The sequence below is a fragment of the Theobroma umbraticum genome, unplaced genomic scaffold (assembly GCF_002168275.2).
Source record: "Theobroma umbraticum cultivar Fairchild unplaced genomic scaffold, ASM216827v3 scaffold_4.1, whole genome shotgun sequence".
In the NCBI taxonomy this organism is placed as follows: domain Eukaryota; kingdom Viridiplantae; phylum Streptophyta; class Magnoliopsida; order Malvales; family Malvaceae; genus Theobroma; species Theobroma umbraticum.
In genome coordinates, this window is record NW_018397258.1 from 1,730,053 (window position 1) to 1,750,363 (window position 20,311).

A 20,311-nucleotide genomic window follows, 5' to 3' on the forward strand; every position below is an offset into this window, starting at 1 on the left:
TATATATATCAAATGCATAAAAAAGAAGAGGAGACAAGTTTGTAGTAACTACTAAGATATAGTACGTTGTCATTTTACCTAACAATGTGATCTCCTTTAAGAAAAGTCATAACTTTTAAATATTAAAGTTGGAGGATGGGGAATTCATGCTTGAATTAAACGAATGATGGGGCTATGAGTACCATAAAGGTACCTTCAAATCGAAATGAAAACTGAGAGAGTGGGGGATGGGCTATAGAAATGAAGAAGTGAAGTGGGATTGTGGGAAGCTAGCAGCCTAAGCATAATTAAAAATAAATAAATAATGGGACGACAGTGTCAATTAACTTTGTCAATAAGACAATTGACACATCTTTTTCTGATTTTGGTGGAGGAATTGACTTGATTATTAAAACTAAGGGTGTTTTAGTTTTCCCCCCAAGTAATCGCTTAGTCAAACAAATGGTAAAAAATAAAATAGTGACAAAATGTTGGGTTTTAACTTAGTATTTTATAAGCTTAAACAACAACAACAACAACAACAACAAAATTTTCTTAAATTATATTAAAGCATACATTTGAACTCATGTATTTTTATTATAACTAAAGAAATCTTTATATTTTGATTTGTACTAAATATTATATTTTTTCATTATACTCACATAACTCTTAATTTATAACGAAAAATTAACAATTATATGATTATGTCGTATATACTATAGACAAAAAAAATAATTTTCTATTATAAACTAAGTACTTGTGCAGATATAATAAAAGAATAATTTTTTAACATAATAAAAAACATAAAAAATTATTTAAATATATAATTAATTAAATTTTAAAAAAATCCGTAGTTTTATGGTTTATGCACAAATAGCTATTGATAAATTGGCAAGTGAGATTAAGACAAAGGATTATACAATTAGTATAGGATCATGTATTAACCTATTGTGAATTTGAGTGCTGTACCTTTGTGATTTTGAACCATGGGTAATTTCATCACTATATATGGCCTAAACCATAATAAATAAATGTATCTTCTTTTTTTTGAACATCCCACCTTTAGTAAATATGCATGTACATTATTTAACTTTTAGTATTATTTCTCTTTAAACACGATACATTTGAATTTTTAATTTTTTTTTATAATTGAAGGATGAAGAGATTCGAACTCTACTTTTTAGACAAAAAGATTATACACCAACAAATGAATCAAATGATAAAATACTATATTTGAATTTTTAATTTAAATTACATAACTTTACTAATATCAAATGGATCCGCGTGGCTTTGTAATTTAGTATTTCAAAATTAGAGAACCATAAAGACCTAAAGAGTCTAAAACTAGGTATAATGACTTTGGTTAACAGCCTTTTTAAACCTAAGTTCGACTTTATCCATTAATGAATCAAATACGTTAACATAAATATTTGTTGCTTTTGATAAATCTATTGCATTTTGCGAAAGCCCCGATAACACCAATCCTGGGTGGCGTCCCCATCTATCGGGCTGGGTTTTAATGGACCTCTCTCTGATGCATTTGTAATAAACACCTAAGGTTTTCTCTTTGTTCCTTTTTTTTTAAAGATTTTATTAATACCAACTTTTAAAATAAAAAATGAGTTTAGTCCATAGTATTTTTATTTTCACTAGACTCCTAAATTAATGAAAAAAATTAATATCAGTCGTAGATTTAATTTGGTATAAATATTTTTAAAAATTCATAAATTATTTAATAAAATTAAATAACTTTTATTTTTTTATTATATTTAATAAAAATATATTTATTTTTTATTTTAAATCAAATAAATTTATTAATAATTGACTAATTATCTAATTAAAATAGTAATTTTTTTTATATCATGTGGTTATGTTATTGTAATGTTATTATTTATTTTGATATGTTAATAAATTATTTCAGTATTACATGATATAAGGATTAATCATAAAGATTTAATTGATTGAAAATAAAATATAAAGATTTTATTAATGAAATAGAAAAATATAGAATTTTTAAATAATATAAAAAATTTTAAATATTATGTTATTTAATTTTGATTCCGTAATAAATAAAGGATGTAAAACTCTTTATTTTTATATTAATGCAAGTTGTATATAATTCGTCTTCAACATTTTATTTTATTTTATATATTATTTAAAAATAAATAAAAATACAAGCATTCAACGAACAAGAAATATTAATAAGTTTTAAATTTGTTGAAAATAAAAAATTAAAATTTAGAAGAAAAATAAAAATGAAAAATTCATATTAATAGTAGACATTTGAATTGTCTTCGTAAACTAGTCAAGCCGTCGTTATTTGGAAAATAAAAAAGAGAAACAAGAACACGAGTCAAGGGAAGCAGTTGTCTAATCTGCATGAAGAAAGTTGGGACAAAATTACGAAAGTACGCAGTCACACGCGTCACGCAGACGAGCACCCCTAAATCAGAAAAACCCTAAAAGCCACAGAAATTCAAGCAGCAGCCTCCCTCGCTTTCTCCACTCCTAAACCTTTCTCACTCAATTCTCAAACCTCTTGCCATCTCCTCACCGGAATCTGACGTCATGGCTCAAAACAACAACCGTCGCGTGAGCTCCGCCGTCCTCCTCTGCTCTGTCCGACCGACCATCTCCACCACGATTATCACTACCATTTCAACTGTCATCACCATTACCATTTACTGAAAAAACAATCTCCATTTCACCCTGGGATTCTCTCACATTTTCAACTTCAAAGTGTATAGACTGTTACTGAAGCCAAATTAAAGCGTTACCTGGATTATTCTTGTTCGGGCCGGGTTTGGGATAACAGCGATACGACTTCGGGTTTTGTGTAGCTGGTTTTTTTCTTATTGAGAAATGGCTACTTTGGGGAGCTATGGCGTGCGCTTGGGAGAGTCTACTCACCGGTTTCCGCGTCCCAATCGCGGCGATAATTACAAGAGGTTTTAACACTCTCTATATAAGATATATATATATATATATATTTTCTAATTGGCAGTCGTTAGTTTGGTTAATTAAGTATACTATTCGTTGGCTTATTTGGTATTAACTGGGAATTCGTTTTGGCTTATATGAATTTTCCTTTTGGTGTGTGCCAAGAACTTGATATGGAATGACCGCATATTTTCCCTTCTATGTCATCTTCCTGTTTGCCCGTTTCTCGTTTTGTAGAACAGTTGATATCTTAGTACTTGTTTGAAAGATTTTGCCTTTTTTTTATTAATGTTAAAGTTATATCATCCTTGATGGGTGTTAACGGGAAGCAAAGTTGATCTTAGTTGAAATTTATATCTGCATAATTTGATCATCATCTCATTTGTTTGCTATGTAGCAGGAGAAATGCAAAATGGAGGTCTCCACAAGCAGCAGTAATACCTAATTTCCATCTCCCAATGCGTAGTTTTGAGGTTAAAAACAGGTAATAATAATCTTTGTACTATCTGAATCTGATTGATGTTTTACTGGATAGAATAATTTGTTGCCTTGCCTGTTGTTGGTCAATTATTTTTGTGAGAAGGACGGCATCTCTACCTATTTTTTCTACCTGCATTAAAAGTTCCTGAAATGTCAATCTCGGTTCTGTTCATATGTCTCTTTGTTGCTAGATCTCATTACTGCCCTGCTATAACAAATATGCTTTATATATGCTGAGACATTGTTCTGTTATCCATACCTTTATCTAGAGGTATCCTTTATTACACTCTTATGGAGCTCTTGGAGGTACCATAAGGGATTTGTGCAAGATAAACATACTTGAACACCTTGGTTCTTGTCCATGCATAATTTTGAGTAGAATCTCTTCACACTTGTTATAATCTTCTGTTTGGAGTTGTTAAGCGTGTAATGCACCATACATGGAGAATGCCTATGACATATGAGTTCTAAGGGGTCTGTGGAATGCATTTTCACTGTGTGATGTGAATGTACTTTGTTGGTGTCTTAATTGATGGAGAGTTTGTTTACCAACAGCTGTAGATTGTTGTTGAGAGCAGTCTCTTGTTGGAAATGAAACTTTCTTTCTGAAACAATTGCTGCTGTTGATGATTTTGTCTGTTTTCTGTTTGCAGAACATCATCAGAAGATATAAAATCTCTCCGATTGATAACAGCCATCAAAACCCCTTATTTACCTGATGGAAGGTTTGATCTTGAAGCATATGATGGCTTGGTGAATATGCAAATTGAAAATGGTGCTGAAGGTGTAATTGTCGGTGGTACAACCGGTGAGGGCCAGCTGATGAGCTGGGATGAACACATAATGCTTATTGGTCATACAGTTAACTGTTTTGGTGGATCAATTAAGGTAATTGGTAACACAGGAAGCAACTCAACAAGGGAAGCAATTCATGCCACTGAACAAGGTTTTGCCGTTGGAATGCATGCTGCTCTTCACATCAATCCTTACTATGGCAAAACATCTCTGGAGGGCTTGATTTCTCACTTTGATAGTGTGCTGCCAATGGGCCCCACCATCATATACAATGTGCCATCACGAACTGGCCAAGATATTCCCCCACGTGTCATCAATACGGTAGCACAGAGTCCTAACTTGGCCGGTGTAAAGGAATGTGTTGGAAATGACCGGATTGAGCAGTACACAGATAATGGAATTGTAGTGTGGAGTGGGAATGATGATCAGTGCCATGATGCTAGGTGGAGCCATGGGGCTACTGGGGTAATATCTGTTACAAGCAACCTGATTCCAGGTTTGATGCGAGAACTCATGTTTGGAGGGAAAAACCCTTCGCTTAATGTGAAGCTTTTACCTCTGATTGAGTGGCTTTTTGAGGAACCCAACCCCATTGGCCTAAACACAGCCCTTGCACAACTTGGGGTTGTGAGGCCAGTTTTCAGGTTACCATATGTACCTCTTCCCCTGGCAAAGAGGGTAGAATTTGTTAATCTTGTCAGGCAAATTGGGCGGCAGAATTTTGTAGGAGAAAAAGATGTACAGGTTCTTAATGATGATGACTTCATCTTGGTCGGGCGGTATTAGTCTGTTGTCATTGGTGTCTCAGTTTCCAGTTTGGAATTTTAAATTTTCGTTTAGAAAGTTACAAATAAAGCTTACCTGGTTGTTTAAATTATGACAGGAAACAGTAGTACCATATTATTATATGATGCCTGCTGAGTAATGAGTGTTGCCTATTTGGACTGGTTTGCCATGTACCTCTCTGCATCTCCATTTATAGGCAAGGATTGTTTTGGGAAAGAATCATTCATGCCTTTCTTGCATCTGTAAAACATCTGTTACCATCTGCAATCCTAAATCGTTTTGGACCTTAACAATCTAAATTGCAAGCACCAATTTATCACTGTAACTTACGTATTGGTTCATGATTGAATCTGTTAAATGCTTTTCCCGTTTATTTCCTCGAATGGAAGTTACCAAACATCAGAGGAAACAGAGGGACAAGCCATATGGAAGTAGGCGTGGGTGTTCTTGAGCTACATCGCAATTTACCAAACATCATTTGGGACTGCTAGCTAATCATGTCTCTAGGATTATGATGGTCAGCTTGAAGCCAAGGTCCCTGTTCTTAATTTTAGTTATGAGTGCGTTGTCAGAGGGTGCATCCGGCCCAATCAAACATGTTGACCCGAGGTTCCATATCGGTGGCTTGGAGCCGACAAGTTACCATTGCTTCATTATTCCAAACTTTTGTTGCTAAATGCCCTGCAGTCCGGACCAGAAAAGAAACATGAAGATCCCATTTCAAAAGCTGGCAATCAAATTAGGAGTTAGTGTTAACAAAACTTTCATAAATTAATTTCTTGATTAAAGCCAAAAATACTCACAGACAGTCACTTTTCGGGTTACTTTTGTTATCTTGAGATGATGATTGTGATTCCCGACCGCATGATTTGGATTCAATTATTGGCTATTAGAGGCGATACTTAAAAATGGTATCGAATTATACAACAGAAGTGATTAATCACACAATTAAGTTAAATTTAGTGATTATTACTTAAATTCAGGGTTATTCTTAATAATACTAAACGAAGGTGGTCTAGGAAGAAAGTATACCCTTTAGCTAAGGATGCACGCAGCAAGGGAAAATCCAAACAAAAAGTGCATATCCATTTGCCTACACTTTTAGGCTACAGATAATGTATTTGTCTCTGGTTTACCTTTAATAATAATCTAATAAATACCTTTTTTTTCTTTAATTAAAAAGATGTTTGATAAGTTTCAGATCGGCCAAGAATATTGGTATTCTTAGCTAAAACAATTCATTCAAGACCCCAACAGAAAGAACATGCAAGAAAACTACATGAAGCTGCTAAACTCTTACATTAAACTTCTTCTATGTTGATATTGGTAACTTATTTGCAACCCGAATCTATCAAAAAACAAACTTAATTTAGAGGAATGAAAACAAGCGCAAGAAAGAAATGAACGAGATTTGAGATATCTAACACTTTCCCCGGTTTAAGTAGTCCATCATTCTTCTTCCTATATTCTCTGCATCAGCATATAGTGTTATGCTACTAGTATTACAGTATTTACTAATGCGAGCTAGCGGGTTGTTTCCTACTTTTGGGAGGAATTTTGGGGATTGGAGAGCTTCTTCTGTAGCTGAGCCAAAAGGATTTGGTTCTCCTGGTGGAGGAGAATAGCTTTCTTCCTCAGCCTCTCATTCTCTTCTATGATGCTTTGGTTCTGCATGTACAGTTTCAAGTTCTTCATTTGCATATCTGTTTGAACGCCGACGACCACCTTCTTTGTTCCCGCTCCCTTCCTCAACCTTCTCCACCTGTTGCATTAATTTTCTTGTCAGGGACACAGAGAGGAGACACAGAAAAACACAAAAGAAATAGCTGTAGTGTGAAGAAACCTTAACCTGTTGAGTCTTCGAACAAGAACGTTATGTCGCTTGGAAGGACGTTTCCGGTAGAAGGAATACAGGGAACGGCTTGGGATCGACTCTGAAGAGTTCATGCACATGTTTTAGGATCGAGAGAAAGAAAGAGGGTTTTCTTCCCTTGTGGGATCAAAGAGAGGGGTTATCTTGTGTGCTCCAACGAGGGAGAGAAAACAAGTGTTATATAGCTGGGATATTGTGTTTGTATCTGAAAATGAGAAAGAGAAAAGAGGGAGAGAGAGAGAGAGACAAAGAGAGAGGCTTTTCGTAGTAATGATGGCACTAGGACTCATGATTACTAAGGGGCAGCAATAGATGGAAGAATACAGAGCAGAAGGAAGAAGAAAAATGGGTTTCCCTCTTCTCTTTCTGTGGCATTATATGAGTAGTAGTGCCACTTATTTTTAGTTTTTATGTGATGAGTGTCAAAGGACATGAGCCAAGAGGGGTTGGCTGGCTCGGGCACACAGAAAAGGACTATTCCCTCTACATGTTCATTCACTTTTTGAATTTAGAACTTTCCCCTTCATTTTCTTTAACCGTTTGGCTTCCTTCCTGTTACCGTACAGAGCTAAATTTCGGATTATTATTATTGTTATTTTTTTGTGATGTGCTGTAATCAATCAAATTGGTGCAAGTAGTTGATGCTATCATTGCTGCAGAAAAATTAACTCTGGGGTTCAATTTCAAACTTGACAAGCTATCCTTCATTGATGAACTTGATCCAGCAGGGTTAATATTTATAACAGCAAGAAAAGTTATATTGAATTGAAATTTTTAAGATGAGTATTCAATTTACATAAAATTAATTGATATAAGATTATAATTTCTTTAATACTCACTTTTATTTGTAAAATTATTCAACCTATCATATGATATTAATACGTTTTTTATTATAAATTGATGAAGATAATATTTTTTACGATATTATGTTAAAATTTTTAAAGTAGATATTTAAACTTTTAATCTTAATAGCATCTTAAACCTTAAACCTTAAATTTAAATTTTTAAGAAAAGTATTACCTTTGTGTTACTCAACCATTTAGCCCTAAATCCAAAATTCGAGCATAGGTATTTATTACCTCAGTTTTACTCAACCAGTTGATTTCCTTGACTGATCTTTCATGTCAACAAAAAAAAAAAACATGTAATTATTAAAACTTTAATTAGTTTCTTCGTCTGATCCCTTCCCTTACGCTCACCTTTCAAACGAAACATGCAACCTTTAAGAGAGAAAGAGAGACGTGGGCAAGTAAGTACCTTCTCGCAGCCTGCAGGGGATGGTTTTGAATGACTCCGGATGTCTGATTTTTTTTTTTATTATTATCTTGTTATATGGAAATGGCAGATTTATTTGACAAGTGCTACCATACCAACGAGTCAAATTTAGAAAGGCTTAGGGTCTTCCCCTCATAATAACCAAGCGGGGGCCAACAAATCCTAATGGGATCCCTAAAGTACAAGCCTCCATGAACAGAAACCACGGATTTTAATCACGCCAACTAAAACCTTCACGCATTCTTAATCACTAAGTTCGTTAGAAATTCCTGTTGACTGGCGAACCAACAATACTAAACGTGGGCATAACTTCACTGGAGAATTAGGGGTCGTGTGGTCAAAACAAAGAACTTTAAGGTTTTGGATATGTCTGTCTGTAAGAAAAAGTTTGGTGAAAAGCAGACCGAACCCAACACTATCTTTTTAATTTGGTTTGCCTTTTAACAAGAAAACCCTTTACGTCTTGGACTCGCCAAGATTATAGAAAAAAAGAAAAACAACGTAAATCCAAAAGAAAATATGCTTAATCATTTGTATTAATGTGAAAACGTTTGTCAATATTTTATTATCGTGATGATGGCTGGTTACCGTGCTTTTGACGTTTTTGTTTACGCGTCTATATGTATAATTAACTTTTAACTCTCGAGAAGTGACCTGATCAAAGGAAAAGGCACATGGAAAGTCACGTGCAAATCACGTGTGGACCTACAGAGGATGGGGCCATGAGAAGAATCCAAAAGAAAAACGAGTGGGATAATGTTTTGGAAGGGAAGAGGGGGAGTAGTAGTAGTAGTCAATGTGGTTAGGTTCTTCCTTTTGTCCATTTTCTTTCATGTAATTGAGTACCCAAGCCATGCTTACTTATTTGGAAAATGAAGGCTTTGGTTTTGGACTCATCTTCGTCTATCTCTCTTCTTTCTTCTTCTTCTTGGTCATCATCATAATCACTTCATATCCGCAAGAAACAAAGGATGGAAAACCATCATGAGAGAAAATGGGTGGTGCTTCATTTGGTCCAATTTTCACCTCGCCCATTTCACTCTCACATGGTTCTTCTCCTTCCATTGGCGGAATTGGGCACCTTGGGCTTTGTCAGCCCACAATTCGTTTGGGGACTAAATGTCAAGCTCCATCAAGTTTTCGGATTTTAGCTTAAAGAAAAAAAAAAGGTTTAAGTAGTAAAAAAGCCATCGAATTATGATTATTTTTTCAATGAAGTCCTTCACTTTTTATTGTAATGAAATGTATCCCTAAACTTTGATTTGAATCCAAATAACTTTTAATTGTAATGAAAAATTATCCTGTCATTAGATTTAATGTCAATTGACATTTTATACATACATATTATATAACTTGATTAAGTTACGTGATCATGAGATAATTTGACATATTTTTACTATTTGATCACGTTATTTGTCACGTGATCACGTTTGCGAGTTAAGTCATAAGTTATGAAAGTAAAAAATGTCAATCTACATTAAATCTAATAGCAATTAATTTATCGTTAGGATTAAAATTTTATTTGGGTACAAATCAAAATTTAAGGACTAGTTTGGATACAACAAAATGTGAAGGGCTTAATTGAAAAAATAATCATAATCTAAGGGTTTTTAAGCAAAAAAAAATGCTTTACGTTTCATGAAGTAAGGATCAAAATTCAAGGCATAAATTGGGAAGGCAATGCTTAAAACTTTCTTGAATGTCAAAAAAGTCATGCCTTCTGCAAATAATAAAAATAATAATAAAAGGATTTGCCTGTTTTCTCAGTATATATCCAAAATGAATATGGAATTGGGAAATAAAACCACTCATCATGTTGTTTTGAATATAGATGATGTCGAGGAAATTGATGGGGACTAAGGCCACTACAACTAGCCTTTCACTCATTTCTTGTATTACTACAACAAAGTACTCATACTACCATATGGAATGACATGAAGTAGTCAACAACGAAATGAATCTCCCCTTTACGTTTCAAAAACGATCTAATTGCCCTATTTTTGGATCTTTTTTCTTGTATCTTTTGGATTCGGAATATAAGCATGAATGTTCATAGAGGTTGCGTTTGTATATATACTTCTTCTTTTTTTTAAATTTTTCTGCTTTGATAAATCTATCTAGTGATGGAGAAGCTATAGGCTTTCTTGGACCAAAGTGAGAAGAAATAATTAAGGAGAGAAAAAATGAATGTGTTGATGAGAGCCACGTTTGGGATGATGGGTTCACATGCATCATTGATAATGACGACTGATTGAGCGGTGGAGCAACTCACACCTTCAGCCATGGTGGTCCAAAACCACCACCCCCGTCATACTTTCTAAACTTTCAAACTAGAAATCTATGAACATCTCTGACTCTGCCTTATTCAATGCTGCTTGTCTCCTAATTAGATTTCCTTTTCTTTTTTTGGTTTATTACCATCATGACACCTAAAAATAGGCAATTATAGCACGTATGGTATGGACAAGTAAGTTTTATCCATGGGGGCTAGCCAATGGCAACTAACGTTTGTCTTTTATCATGAATTTTCAAACCTAATTAACAGTTTTGTAATCCAATTACAAACAAGAAAGAAAGATTTCTTCTACGGTCTTCTCTTCATGCAATTAGAACAGGCCTCGGTTCTTTCTCAAAAATGCAGCAGTAAACCCAAAACGAGCCATGAGGCGGATTACTTCCTCTGCTGTCTGGCCTATGCTTTTGATGTCTTTATTCAGAATTAATGCTCGAATTAAGAAATCCTACAGCAGATGGTTGGCAAACTCATCGCTGTCTCTGACTTTCGAGGTCCAAAATTAATTACAAGTTACAAGCAAGATTTGGAATCAGCTTCAATCCAGCCAACTTTGACTTCTGGGTTTCTATCACAAAGGGCTGAAGAAAAAAGGCAGTCCAATGCCTAGCTAGAGCCACCCGTCGCAGCTCTGGAAACCAGATTAGACCCGCTTCGTTTAATTGGTTTTGTACAATATAATCATTTCTTCCCATTTTCCTCCCATGTGGGCTGTAGGGAGTCACGGAAAAAAACACCTAAAAGGTGAAAAGCATGGAGAGAACTTCAGCATGAGATCAGGCATACGAAATGAAGCTCATTTTGGTGAGTAATACTTGGAAATGGACGGCAACCTTGCATTCCTATTAAATCTTTACTTATTAGGCATTGGGTTGATCAATATTTACACTTGATATGCATCTTTACTTGCAACACAAAGCATTTGATAGGGTCGAGATTCCCCTGAGTGACTCGTGAGGAAGGGCAGGAGTACACTATGTACACTAAAATGAATGTTAATATGTACCAACTGGAAACTGAAACAGATATGGATCAAAAAGGAACTGGTATTCTAATCTACAATATATACAGCTTCGTTCTCCCCACAAAAACATATGATGAAACACGTTCAAGATGAACAAAATTTCATAATATAAAGGCATGCCTGCTACCCAACGGAATCTTCACCGCTAGTTTCATCATCCTCGTCCATTGCATGATTATGCTTTTGATCCTCATCAGCCTGGTCACTACCCTCTGTCTCTGCATCTGATATTGATCCACTATTAGCCGCTGCTTTGTTGTTATCATCATCGCTGTCAACACAATCCTCAGTATCCGAATCAGAATTAACAGTCAGGTTTTTCCTCTGTTGATCAAAATCATCATTAGCAGCACCTCCAAACTGTTCCTTTAAATCAGGAGCGACAATCCCAATCATCTCAGTCAATGCTTCACGTTCATCTTTACGTCTGGCAGCAGCAGCCTCAGAAGGTGGCGTACTTTGACTCTCAGCTACCAGACCACTAGAATCATGCAGGGCCATGGCACGATCCTCTTCATTGTGTCCAATTTTAGGAGATTCATTTTCTCCATGGACAGAGGGAGCAGTACTTTGAGCCCAACTCCCCAGAACTTCGGAAGCTAAAAGGTCAGCTGTCCTGATTGTGCCTCCTGCTTCTGTGTCTTCCACGGAATTTTGAGTCTCAAGAGGTTTATTTGACTCTGAGTGTATAGAAGTATCTGGGCAAGTTGTTTGAATCTGTTCATTGCTTTCAGGAGCATTGCCATTGGTTTCATAATCACACTGCATTGTATCTCCACCTAAAGTTTCACACCTGTTCAAAGCAATATTCTGTTCAACCTCGATTCCCAGGCTTTCAGTTTCAAGAACACGCTCAGTTCCAATGAGATCTCCTTCTGGAACAGGTGCCATACCAACACCATCAATGTCAGAACCAAAGCCACCTTTAGCAAAAGGTTCAGCACTAGTAAATTCTGCCTCCTGTGTGTTTTCACCAACTTCTTGACTTATCATATCACAGTCATGCTTCTCGGTAGCACTGGCTTCATCACTAGAAAAATTAACCCTCTGAGCTGAAGTAGTGGAGCCTGCCTTTGTGGTATTGTTTCCATGATAGGAAGCAGTAGCCTTTTCTCTGACTACGATTCCATTAACATTCCTGCTTGGTACATTAAGGTCAATATCAACAGATGTATTATCATAATTTTCCTCATCTTCCAGAGTTCTCTGCATTGCCTTCAGTTGTTCCTGCTGCTTTGCAAACAGTACAGAGATTTCCTCGGTTGTGGAATAAAATGCTCGTAGTTGCGTTTCTCTGCAGAGCAACCATATAAATGTTACCATGCTGCAATTGAGGAAATCCAAAGGATGTAGGAACAACCATCCGTGTTAACACCAGAGACCATAATATACAAATGGATAGAACCTTGATTGGCAAAATGCTTACACCAATAGGTGCAACAAGAGATCAAACAATAGGTATTGTGACAGAAGTCATACCGAAGCATAATTCTTTCCCTGGCACCTTTTAGCCTCCTTCTCTCGTAATCAAGATCCCGCATTGCAGCATTTACTTCAAGCTCAAGAGCAGAAACTTTAGCCCAAGCTTCTTCTCGGGCTGCCTGCTACCAACAGCAAAGGAAAACTCAGCTTAACAATAAAGTAAGTAACTTTGTAAAGATGACAGCCCAGAGGTCTTCTGTACCCAGATTAATTTATTTATTTAGTTGATAAAGGTGTATCTAGATAGATTTAAACACATCCATTGTAGCATGTCTAGTTAAATAGTTTTCATAGCACATAACATCCATTTTCATTTATGCTTTCAAAAGCTGCAGGCACATCCCAGATTGACATACAGGTTTATGGAAGCGAAAGCATCAACAGCAGTAATAAATAGTTTAAATCTTGTATATCAGAGAGAATCTGCAGATAGTTCATATCAAACAATCTAACATTGTAATTATTTAAAGAGAAAATAATAAAAATTTATACCTTTTCAGCCTCAAGCTCTTTCCTCAACCCTTTCATTGCATGTTCAAGTTCTTCCACTTTCTGCTCAAACACACAATTGCAAATTAAGTATCAGATTCGGAATCGATTTGCATGTGCTTGTCTGCATAAGGAGGCACAAAAGGACATGCTTACGTTTCTTGAGATTGCTGAGGCTTGTTGTGCTTCACAAAATTGAGTTTCCAGTTGGCGAACTTTATTATCAGAGTTGACCAATTTCTGCCTAATCTCTTCCTGCAGTAGATAAAGGAATTAAAATATGCTCCTTTCAGAATTTAGATGAAATACTGGTATCATGTGTTTAAACTTCAAAATAAGATGGCAATGCAGATGTTACCAGTTTGGACACCAAACCTTCCACTTGTGATGAGCTCTTTCTCAGTGATTCCTAAGAAAGCAGTTGCATAACATTTCATTACTCAATTCTTTCAAAATAAAATAAACATTAAGGAAATCCAAGTAAGCACAAGAAGAAAATCATTCTGACCTCTAGCTTATTAATTACATCTTGTTGCTCTTTCTCTCGTTTCAAAGCAACATCTGATAGCCTTTGATGTTCCTCTTGAGCCTCTGACTGAGCTCTTTGCACTGCAGCTTTTAAATCAACAGCAGCCTTTTCTCGTTCTTCTCGTCTCTGATCTCGCTCTTCATCTAACTGAACCTTGAGTTCAGCAATAGATGCCTTCTGACTAAAAAGTATGAAATTGGGCCATTATATTGTCTCTTATTATTTGTGCATAAATTATGAAAAAATAATAAAGCCAACAGGAATTCATTTCTTACCTCTTGATTATTTCATTTGCTTCGGTACATGACTGTATGGAAGCAGTAAGTCTTTCACTAAGGTCTTCTATAGCATGCTTTTGTTCAGCTGATATCCTATTGAGCTCTACAAGCTCCTTTTGTTTAACATCTAGCAAATTGTTCAATTCTTTGAGTTGATCAAGGTATGAATTTGCAACTGCTTCTTTTATCTCTTTGATTGCCTACAGAAACAGATAGGATATCTTCATCACAACGGACCACACAGCGATAAAAATAATTGGTTAAAAGCAAGCACAAGTAATACACCATCGCACATTCATTTTCTCTCCTTATAAAAGGTCATGGCCAGCTGAATCTAGTTATAGTATACTGATAGTTAACAAAACTTAAATATAAATAGATATTTTCATGTTGTAAGTAGGTACAACCACATGAAATCAATGTGGAATGCTGCACCAATTGAATTATGCCATGAACAGAACCCCTAGTACTCAGTAACATAACCACCTAGCTAAACCAACTCAATGAACCCAAACATAGACATAATTCAGAGAGAAAAGTGAAGTCATGATCCATCAGAAGAGCATACATTTTCATGACGCTCAACAGTTGCACGATTCTCACTACGCAATGTATCTATTGTAAGCACCTGATCTTCCAATTGCCTTCTCAATTCCTGCATGAATCAGTTTTTAGCATTATTTACTGTGCAAAAGAACTTAATCGTTTGAGCAATCACTGGACTCATGAATTGAAAATAGGATACCCTGTTTGACCGCTGAAGGCTCCGAAAATCATCAAGAGATAGAGGACCCTCAGGAGCACCAATGCCAATACCTTTCAGTCTCTTGTTTTCACAAGCAAGCTCTTCTGCAAAATAGTGAACAGTACATCATTTGAAGATTATGATGGGCAATTGTTTCACATAGTAGTAAGTTGGTAAATCTTTCCTCAATAAGAAAGGACCAAATATAAAAGGAAGAAAATGAGTCTTACAACTAGCTACTAATATTGTTATCAATCCGATCAGATTTACGAATTTAAACATACACATCTGACTATTTAGCAGATGTCTAAGCATTATAACACCAATGTTCAGGTAATGAAACCTATTGACTGTTTCATTAATATTTGGAAAATTAACAATAGTCATGACATTTATTCCACAACAAAATTTATATCAATTTTATGGAAAATTTAATAGACAGCAAGGTGGTGATTATTGATTAAGATAAAAAATGAAAAGTCTGAACAGAAAAAGGCATGAACAAGCTGTAGATATACCTGCTTTTCTTTTTGCACATGCACCTTTGACTGAGGGAGCGAACCTAAGAACTTCTCGGTATACAAATGCAAATGCAAGTTCTGTAACCAAGAAGGTAGTTACTTCCTTTGTAAGGCATTCCAAGCCTCAAACTTCAGTTAAAAACAATGAAGAATTGCATGTTTGTTATCTGAAATAAAAGAAAAGATCATGAATGATAGGTATTAGTATTACCATGTTGTGGAGGGGCAGAAAATGAAATGATGTCTCCATGCTCGATTTTCAATTCGGGACTGTTCTTTCTCAACCTCTCCCAATTAAGATACGTTCCATTTGTGCTACAAAGATGCACAACACAATCAGAATTCAGAACATAGAAATATTTGAAAACCTAACAAAAGATCATAAACAGCAGACCAACCTCGTATCTTTCAAGAAAACAGACAGATAACTGTTGGACGACTGCTCTGTATCTTCATTGGTGACTCTCTTCCTATATATTTTGCAATGATCAGCACTAACAGAATTTGACTCAATCCGAAAACTCACATCCTCTACTAATCGACCAATGCTGTGCTCATCGGCAGTAAAAAGCATATTCATACCCTACAAAAATGATCCTCTCATCAGTCTTTCATCCACATTGTAATTTACAATTTTCTGTCCAATTTTTTTTTTAAGAATACCCTTAACCAATTTAAAGATATTTTTTCGTTTCAATTCAATCAAGTTAGACAATTTACACGATGAATTAGCATGAGATGAAGATAAAAATTGAAAATTTACGGAAAATTGGAATGTTTGCAACCAAAAAAGATTTGAAAGAGAGGGTTTAGGGTTTAAAGAGAGGGAACCTGAGGGCGTTTGCGGGCATTGTTAGAAATAGCGGTGAGAACGCCCCAAACGTTGGGATCGTAGGTCGGGAGAGGCTGAGAGGAGATGTTGGCTGCGACTGAGACAATGAACTGTTTGGGACTCAACGGCACCTTTGAACGCGAAGAAGCGTCGTTTTGCTCAGGCCGTGACGTCGCCGATTGGGAAGCATGGTCTTTGGGGCTTGGTCTGGGCTTTAAAGAAATTGGGGTCTCCGGTTTTTTGACTTGCTTCGTTGCCATTGGAGTCTGACCGTGACTGAGAGTACATGAAGAAAAAAAAAAAAAGGGCGGGGATTTTGAAGCCCTAACTGCCTTCGTTTTGTGCTACACAGGTACAGTCGTTGTCGCGTTAGAGAGAAGCTTGTCTCGGAAGGCTTATTATTTTTAATTTTTTTTCGGGAGTTTCCTGGCCGTTGATTGGATCAAGTGAAAGTGACATTCGCCATATCAGAGAAGCGGGACCCACCGGTACCTCACCCATCAACAGTTCATCAATTGAGTGCATGCATTTAGTTGTGTAAATTTCATTTTACATGGGCTTGAGAAAAAGAAAAATCCGTGACCACAATAACGACTTGAAATGGCTGTTCTCTTCTTTGAGTAATGTTGCTGAAAGTGTGAACTTTCATTGTTACAAACTCTGATGAACTGATTGCTACTATACATAATTATGCAGGTGAGTACCAACTGCAAACTTTTCCTCTTTATCTCAAAAATTTTGTTGTTAATTCATATTCGTAACCAGAAAAACGTCTACTGGTGAGTTGTATCCTAAAATCATCCATTGTCTCGACACATTGGTGTTCACTATACTGCAACTCAACACAATTGCTGAGGTAAGACTAGCCAGCGAGCGGATTGGCGTGTATTGTCACGCGATTGAGCCTAATCTCTGCAAGAGGTCGATCACCTGGTCCCGTTTGAGTCTGCATAAACAAAATGCAGCTCCATAACGTTAAACATGGAAAAAAACTACTGAATAAACAAGCAATTGCAGCTGAAGTAGATTTTCTGCGACTGCATATAAAATGTTGGAATTGTATATGTGAAACGAAGAGAGAAAAAGAAAATGAAATTGGGTTCTATAAAACTATTAACTTAGGGTCAGGTTAAATGTCTTTCTTTGTGGTAACCCAAATTTTCCCTATCCTTTGAGGTCTTTAAATCCTATTTATCAAGATAAAGGCCAATTAAGTATGAGCCAAATAAAATTGCATCACACAGGATATCATAGGCCAAACATCAGACCAAAGTTAATCACACTGGCTAGCCTGGATATGTCAACACAGAAAGCCATGTGGACAAAGAAAAAGAGTTTGCATGAAAAATTAAATCATAACAGTAATTGTCCCCACAACATTCTAATTCAAAGAGAATTAGGCAGGGAATATGACTGTATGCTAGCACAACATACCTTTTCCATGATATCCAGGACTTCAAAACCATGGATCACCTTGCCAAACACTGTGTATAATCCATTGAGATGTGGCTGCTTCGCATAAGCTATGAAGAATTGGCTCCCATTAGTATTAGGACCACTGTTAGCCATTGACAATATACCCCTTGCATTATGCTGTAAAAAGACAACGCTTTGTCAAAATTAGTATGTCCACATCTATATCCTAACACACAGAAGGTTCACAACCAATGAGCCACTCAATGTATGGCATGCAGTAAAAATATTATATCTTGTACCGGAATATTGAGACTTTGCTTTATCAGTGCTTGAAATGGACAGAAATATAAAGAGTTTGAAAAGCATAACTATACCAAAACATTTGGGGCTGTTACCTTGGTTTCAAGGTAAAGTTAGAAGAAAGCTAGAGGAAGGGTGGGAGTAATAGAAACAAAATTTCAAACTCAAATAATGTGACTTAAAAACAAACAACATAGCAAACAAGGCACCACCTAGCACAGTTAGACTCCATTCTTGGACATCAAGGATCATGGAAGAGCATAAGCAAGCCATGGTGGAAAGAAAAAAAGTTCACCAGTTTTCTTAATACAGCAGGCTAACAAGCATAAGAAGCTCACATGAAAGAAGAGATATCTTCTCCTCACCCCCAGCCACTCCCCCCTACTCTTAATGGGTAAAAGTTGGTGACTAAATTCTCTCAAAACACGTTGAGAGATTGCATGAGCTAAAGATTGCAGTTTAAAAGTTAATTGTTGCCTTAGGCATCAGCTTAACATACCTTGAGGGATTCTCTAATCTCATCATTGAACTTCTTGCCCCATATGCTAGTTCCCCCCTTGCCAGTTCCTGTTGGGTCTCCACCTTGAATCATAAAACCCTTAATATTCCTGTGAAATATAGTCCCATCATAATAGCCACTAGCACATAGAGCCAAAAAGTTCTGCATTCAAATGAAAGATTACTATTATTAACATGGACAATAGTAAGAAACGAGAAGTGACGAAAACATTCACAACAAAAGCTGCTCATTAAATCAAATGCAACAGGAAATTATGCACCATATGGGGTGAAACGGGTGTCTCTTACAATTAAATTACGCAAAACGTTATATTGAAAATAAGTTCAAAGCTTGTGAAAACCATATGCATAGGTATAGCTTTACCTATACAGATTCATACAAAGCTGATACAGTAAAAAGATAAAGAAGTCTCTTCAATAAATAACAGGAAAAATAACAAGATCATAATCTCCAAAATCTACATAAAATTTGTCTCCAATTTCATAAATTTAGGCCAAATAAATTACTTCTAAACTTGTTTTCAGGGCAGCAAGTCATACCAACTACATCCCCTAAAGCGAACTTCTAGTCATAACCTATATTTTATCATTTCCTCGGTTTCTTTTCTGAAAAGCTTGCAACAGCAGAAGCTTCAGCTACTATGTGTGTCTGTTTTTTCTTTTTTTTCACATAAATAAAATTCAACCACTGAAAAGGGAAAAAATGGGAAAATTTTGAAGGAAATGAGGGTCCTAAACCTCTGCCGTTTTAGAGACCTCGTCGCAGAAGATCTCGCACTTGATGTCACCAAGATTTGTGTGCAAAGTAACTGACTGCAACAACAAGAATCGATTCACTGTTAGTACCCTTTTTGTTTATGTTCGATAAAAATCACGCAAAACAAAACTCACCATCTTTTCTTTTGGTAAGAATAGGCTCAGAAGTGAGAATCGGAAGTAGATGAGTTCCGTGGGTTTAGCAAGTGTAAACGTGTAATGATTCCCGGTGAGCGTAGAACTTTCTTCTTCAGGCCCTGGCCGCGAAAGATTCAGGGTTACTGGGCCTATAGGCTTGAGAACTGCGGCGGTTTCTCAAAGATCTTTCTGGGCTACGGCCCTGACGCTGCCTTAAATAAGGTTGAGCCATGTCGGTTCTACGCACCTAGTTGCTTATCCCGGCGGACCCATGTGGGACTTAGATACGCTACGGGCCTTCTGCCAACCTTTTTTTTTTTTAAATTAGTACTATTTATTTTATCAATTATAATTACAAAAGAAATTTCATATTTATGATTTATCATACTAGTATTATTAATCTTACCATATTACTAAATTATACCCCCACAAAAATAAATAAGCATACTAACCGAATCAAATTGTTAATATCATTTTTTTTGTTCTTTGGTTATTATTATGATATTATGTAAAGGTATAGAAAATTTTCTAGACATAATTAGGCTTCTAATTTTATTTTTCCATCATTTTCTTGTCTAATCATAAACCTCAACGATGTACCTTATTTTTAAAATAAAAAAGAATTTCTAAAATTGTATCTGAAATCATCTTCTTGAATTAAAAGTAAAAAAATTTCACACTATACATTTGAACACAGGATACCATAAAATTTAATACTAAGAAGGTGTTGACTAACGTTAAATTTGGCAGCCAGTTTCAACTGACCACAAAAACCTGATAGATCCCAGAGAATTCATGGCCGAATATCTCGCATAATACCGTTTTTAGCATTATGTTCCTTAAAACTTCGGAACAGTGTCT

The 20,311-nt window shown here is 35.9% G+C and overlaps 5 protein-coding genes across 7 annotated transcripts in view; 1 reads left to right on the forward strand and 4 right to left on the reverse strand.

Annotated features, from left to right (window-relative positions):
- The first annotated feature begins 2,389 nt into the window (after positions 1 to 2,389).
- Positions 2,390 to 5,199, forward strand: DHDPS2 (dihydrodipicolinate synthase). 2 transcript variants are annotated; one of them, XM_021425279.2, is made up of 3 exons: positions 2,390 to 2,927; positions 3,317 to 3,403; positions 4,053 to 5,199. In XM_021425279.2, the coding sequence occupies exons 1-3, from the start codon at positions 2,842 to 2,844 to the stop codon at positions 4,978 to 4,980; spliced, it is 1,101 nt and encodes a 366-aa protein (XP_021280954.1). In that variant the 5' UTR covers positions 2,390 to 2,841; the 3' UTR covers positions 4,981 to 5,199. The 2 variants fall into 2 exon arrangements, with proteins under 2 accessions (XP_021280954.1, XP_021280955.1); XM_021425280.2 differs by having other exon boundaries at positions 2,392 to 2,927; positions 3,320 to 3,403.
- Positions 5,200 to 6,245: 1,046 nt separating this feature from the next.
- On the reverse strand, positions 6,246 to 7,233 carry ZPR1 (binding protein). The gene is made up of 2 exons (XM_021425282.1): positions 6,830 to 7,233; positions 6,246 to 6,742 (listed from the first exon to the last, which is right to left on the reverse strand). Exons 1-2 carry the CDS (start codon positions 6,931 to 6,933, stop codon positions 6,520 to 6,522), a joined length of 327 nt encoding a protein of 108 aa, XP_021280957.1. The 5' UTR covers positions 6,934 to 7,233; the 3' UTR covers positions 6,246 to 6,519.
- A 4,214-nt stretch (positions 7,234 to 11,447) lies between these two features.
- Positions 11,448 to 16,759, reverse strand: LOC110413475 (SMAD/FHA domain-containing protein). 2 transcript variants are annotated; one of them, XM_021424297.2, is made up of 13 exons: positions 16,321 to 16,759; positions 15,888 to 16,072; positions 15,701 to 15,804; positions 15,487 to 15,567; positions 14,969 to 15,072; positions 14,792 to 14,878; positions 14,221 to 14,423; positions 13,925 to 14,126; positions 13,775 to 13,825; positions 13,573 to 13,671; positions 13,420 to 13,479; positions 12,925 to 13,046; positions 11,448 to 12,739 (listed from the first exon to the last, which is right to left on the reverse strand). In XM_021424297.2, exons 1-13 carry the CDS (start codon positions 16,579 to 16,581, stop codon positions 11,569 to 11,571), a joined length of 2,730 nt encoding a protein of 909 aa, XP_021279972.1. In that variant the 5' UTR covers positions 16,582 to 16,759; the 3' UTR covers positions 11,448 to 11,568. The 2 variants fall into 2 exon arrangements, with proteins under 2 accessions (XP_021279972.1, XP_021279971.1); XM_021424296.2 differs by having other exon boundaries at positions 12,925 to 13,049.
- Positions 16,760 to 16,895: 136 nt separating this feature from the next.
- LOC110413476 (Cyclophilin-like peptidyl-prolyl cis-trans isomerase family protein) lies at positions 16,896 to 19,626 on the reverse strand. Its single transcript, XM_021424298.2, has 5 exons — positions 19,448 to 19,626; positions 19,295 to 19,369; positions 18,537 to 18,698; positions 17,756 to 17,914; positions 16,896 to 17,267 (listed from the first exon to the last, which is right to left on the reverse strand). The coding sequence occupies exons 1-5, from the start codon at positions 19,448 to 19,450 to the stop codon at positions 17,184 to 17,186; spliced, it is 483 nt and encodes a 160-aa protein (XP_021279973.1). The 5' UTR covers positions 19,451 to 19,626; the 3' UTR covers positions 16,896 to 17,183.
- Positions 19,627 to 20,206: 580 nt separating this feature from the next.
- The window catches only part of FLA8 (FASCICLIN-like arabinogalactan protein 8), a 1,250-nt gene continuing 1,145 nt past the window's right edge, over positions 20,207 to 20,311 (reverse strand). Inside the window, exon 2 of the mRNA XM_021424034.2 lies at positions 20,207 to 20,309. Within this exon, the coding sequence (XP_021279709.1) occupies positions 20,207 to 20,309 (103 nt within the window). The remainder of the gene's footprint in view (positions 20,310 to 20,311) is intronic.

Excerpts from the sequence above, each read along its gene's own strand:
- LOC110413475 (XM_021424296.2), bottom strand. The coding sequence starts at position 16,581 with ATGGCAACGAAGCAAGTCAAAAAACCGGAGACCCCAATTTCTTTAAAG. Across the intron at positions 14,424-14,791 it reads CTGTTGAGCGTCATGAAAAT|GCAATCAAAGAGATAAAAGA; the intron begins GTATGCTCTTCT and ends CTGTTTCTGTAG. Across the intron at positions 13,826-13,924 it reads ATGTAATTAATAAGCTAGAG|GAATCACTGAGAAAGAGCTC; the intron begins GTCAGAATGATT and ends CTGCTTTCTTAG.
- ZPR1 (XM_021425282.1), bottom strand. The coding sequence starts at position 6,933 with ATGTGCATGAACTCTTCAGAGTCGATCCCAAGCCGTTCCCTGTATTCC. Across the intron at positions 6,743-6,829 it reads CTTGTTCGAAGACTCAACAG|GTGGAGAAGGTTGAGGAAGG; the intron begins GTTAAGGTTTCT and ends TTAATGCAACAG.
- LOC110413476 (XM_021424298.2), bottom strand. Across the intron at positions 17,915-18,536 it reads AGATTAGAGAATCCCTCAAG|CATAATGCAAGGGGTATATT; the intron begins GTATGTTAAGCT and ends GTCTTTTTACAG. Across the intron at positions 17,268-17,755 it reads TCCTGGATATCATGGAAAAG|ACTCAAACGGGACCAGGTGA; the intron begins GTATGTTGTGCT and ends TTGTTTATGCAG.
- DHDPS2 (XM_021425279.2), top strand. The coding sequence starts at position 2,842 with ATGGCTACTTTGGGGAGCTATGGCGTGCGCTTGGGAGAGTCTACTCAC. Across the intron at positions 2,928-3,316 it reads CGCGGCGATAATTACAAGAG|CAGGAGAAATGCAAAATGGA; the intron begins GTTTTAACACTC and ends TTTGCTATGTAG. Across the intron at positions 3,404-4,052 it reads AGTTTTGAGGTTAAAAACAG|AACATCATCAGAAGATATAA; the intron begins GTAATAATAATC and ends TTCTGTTTGCAG.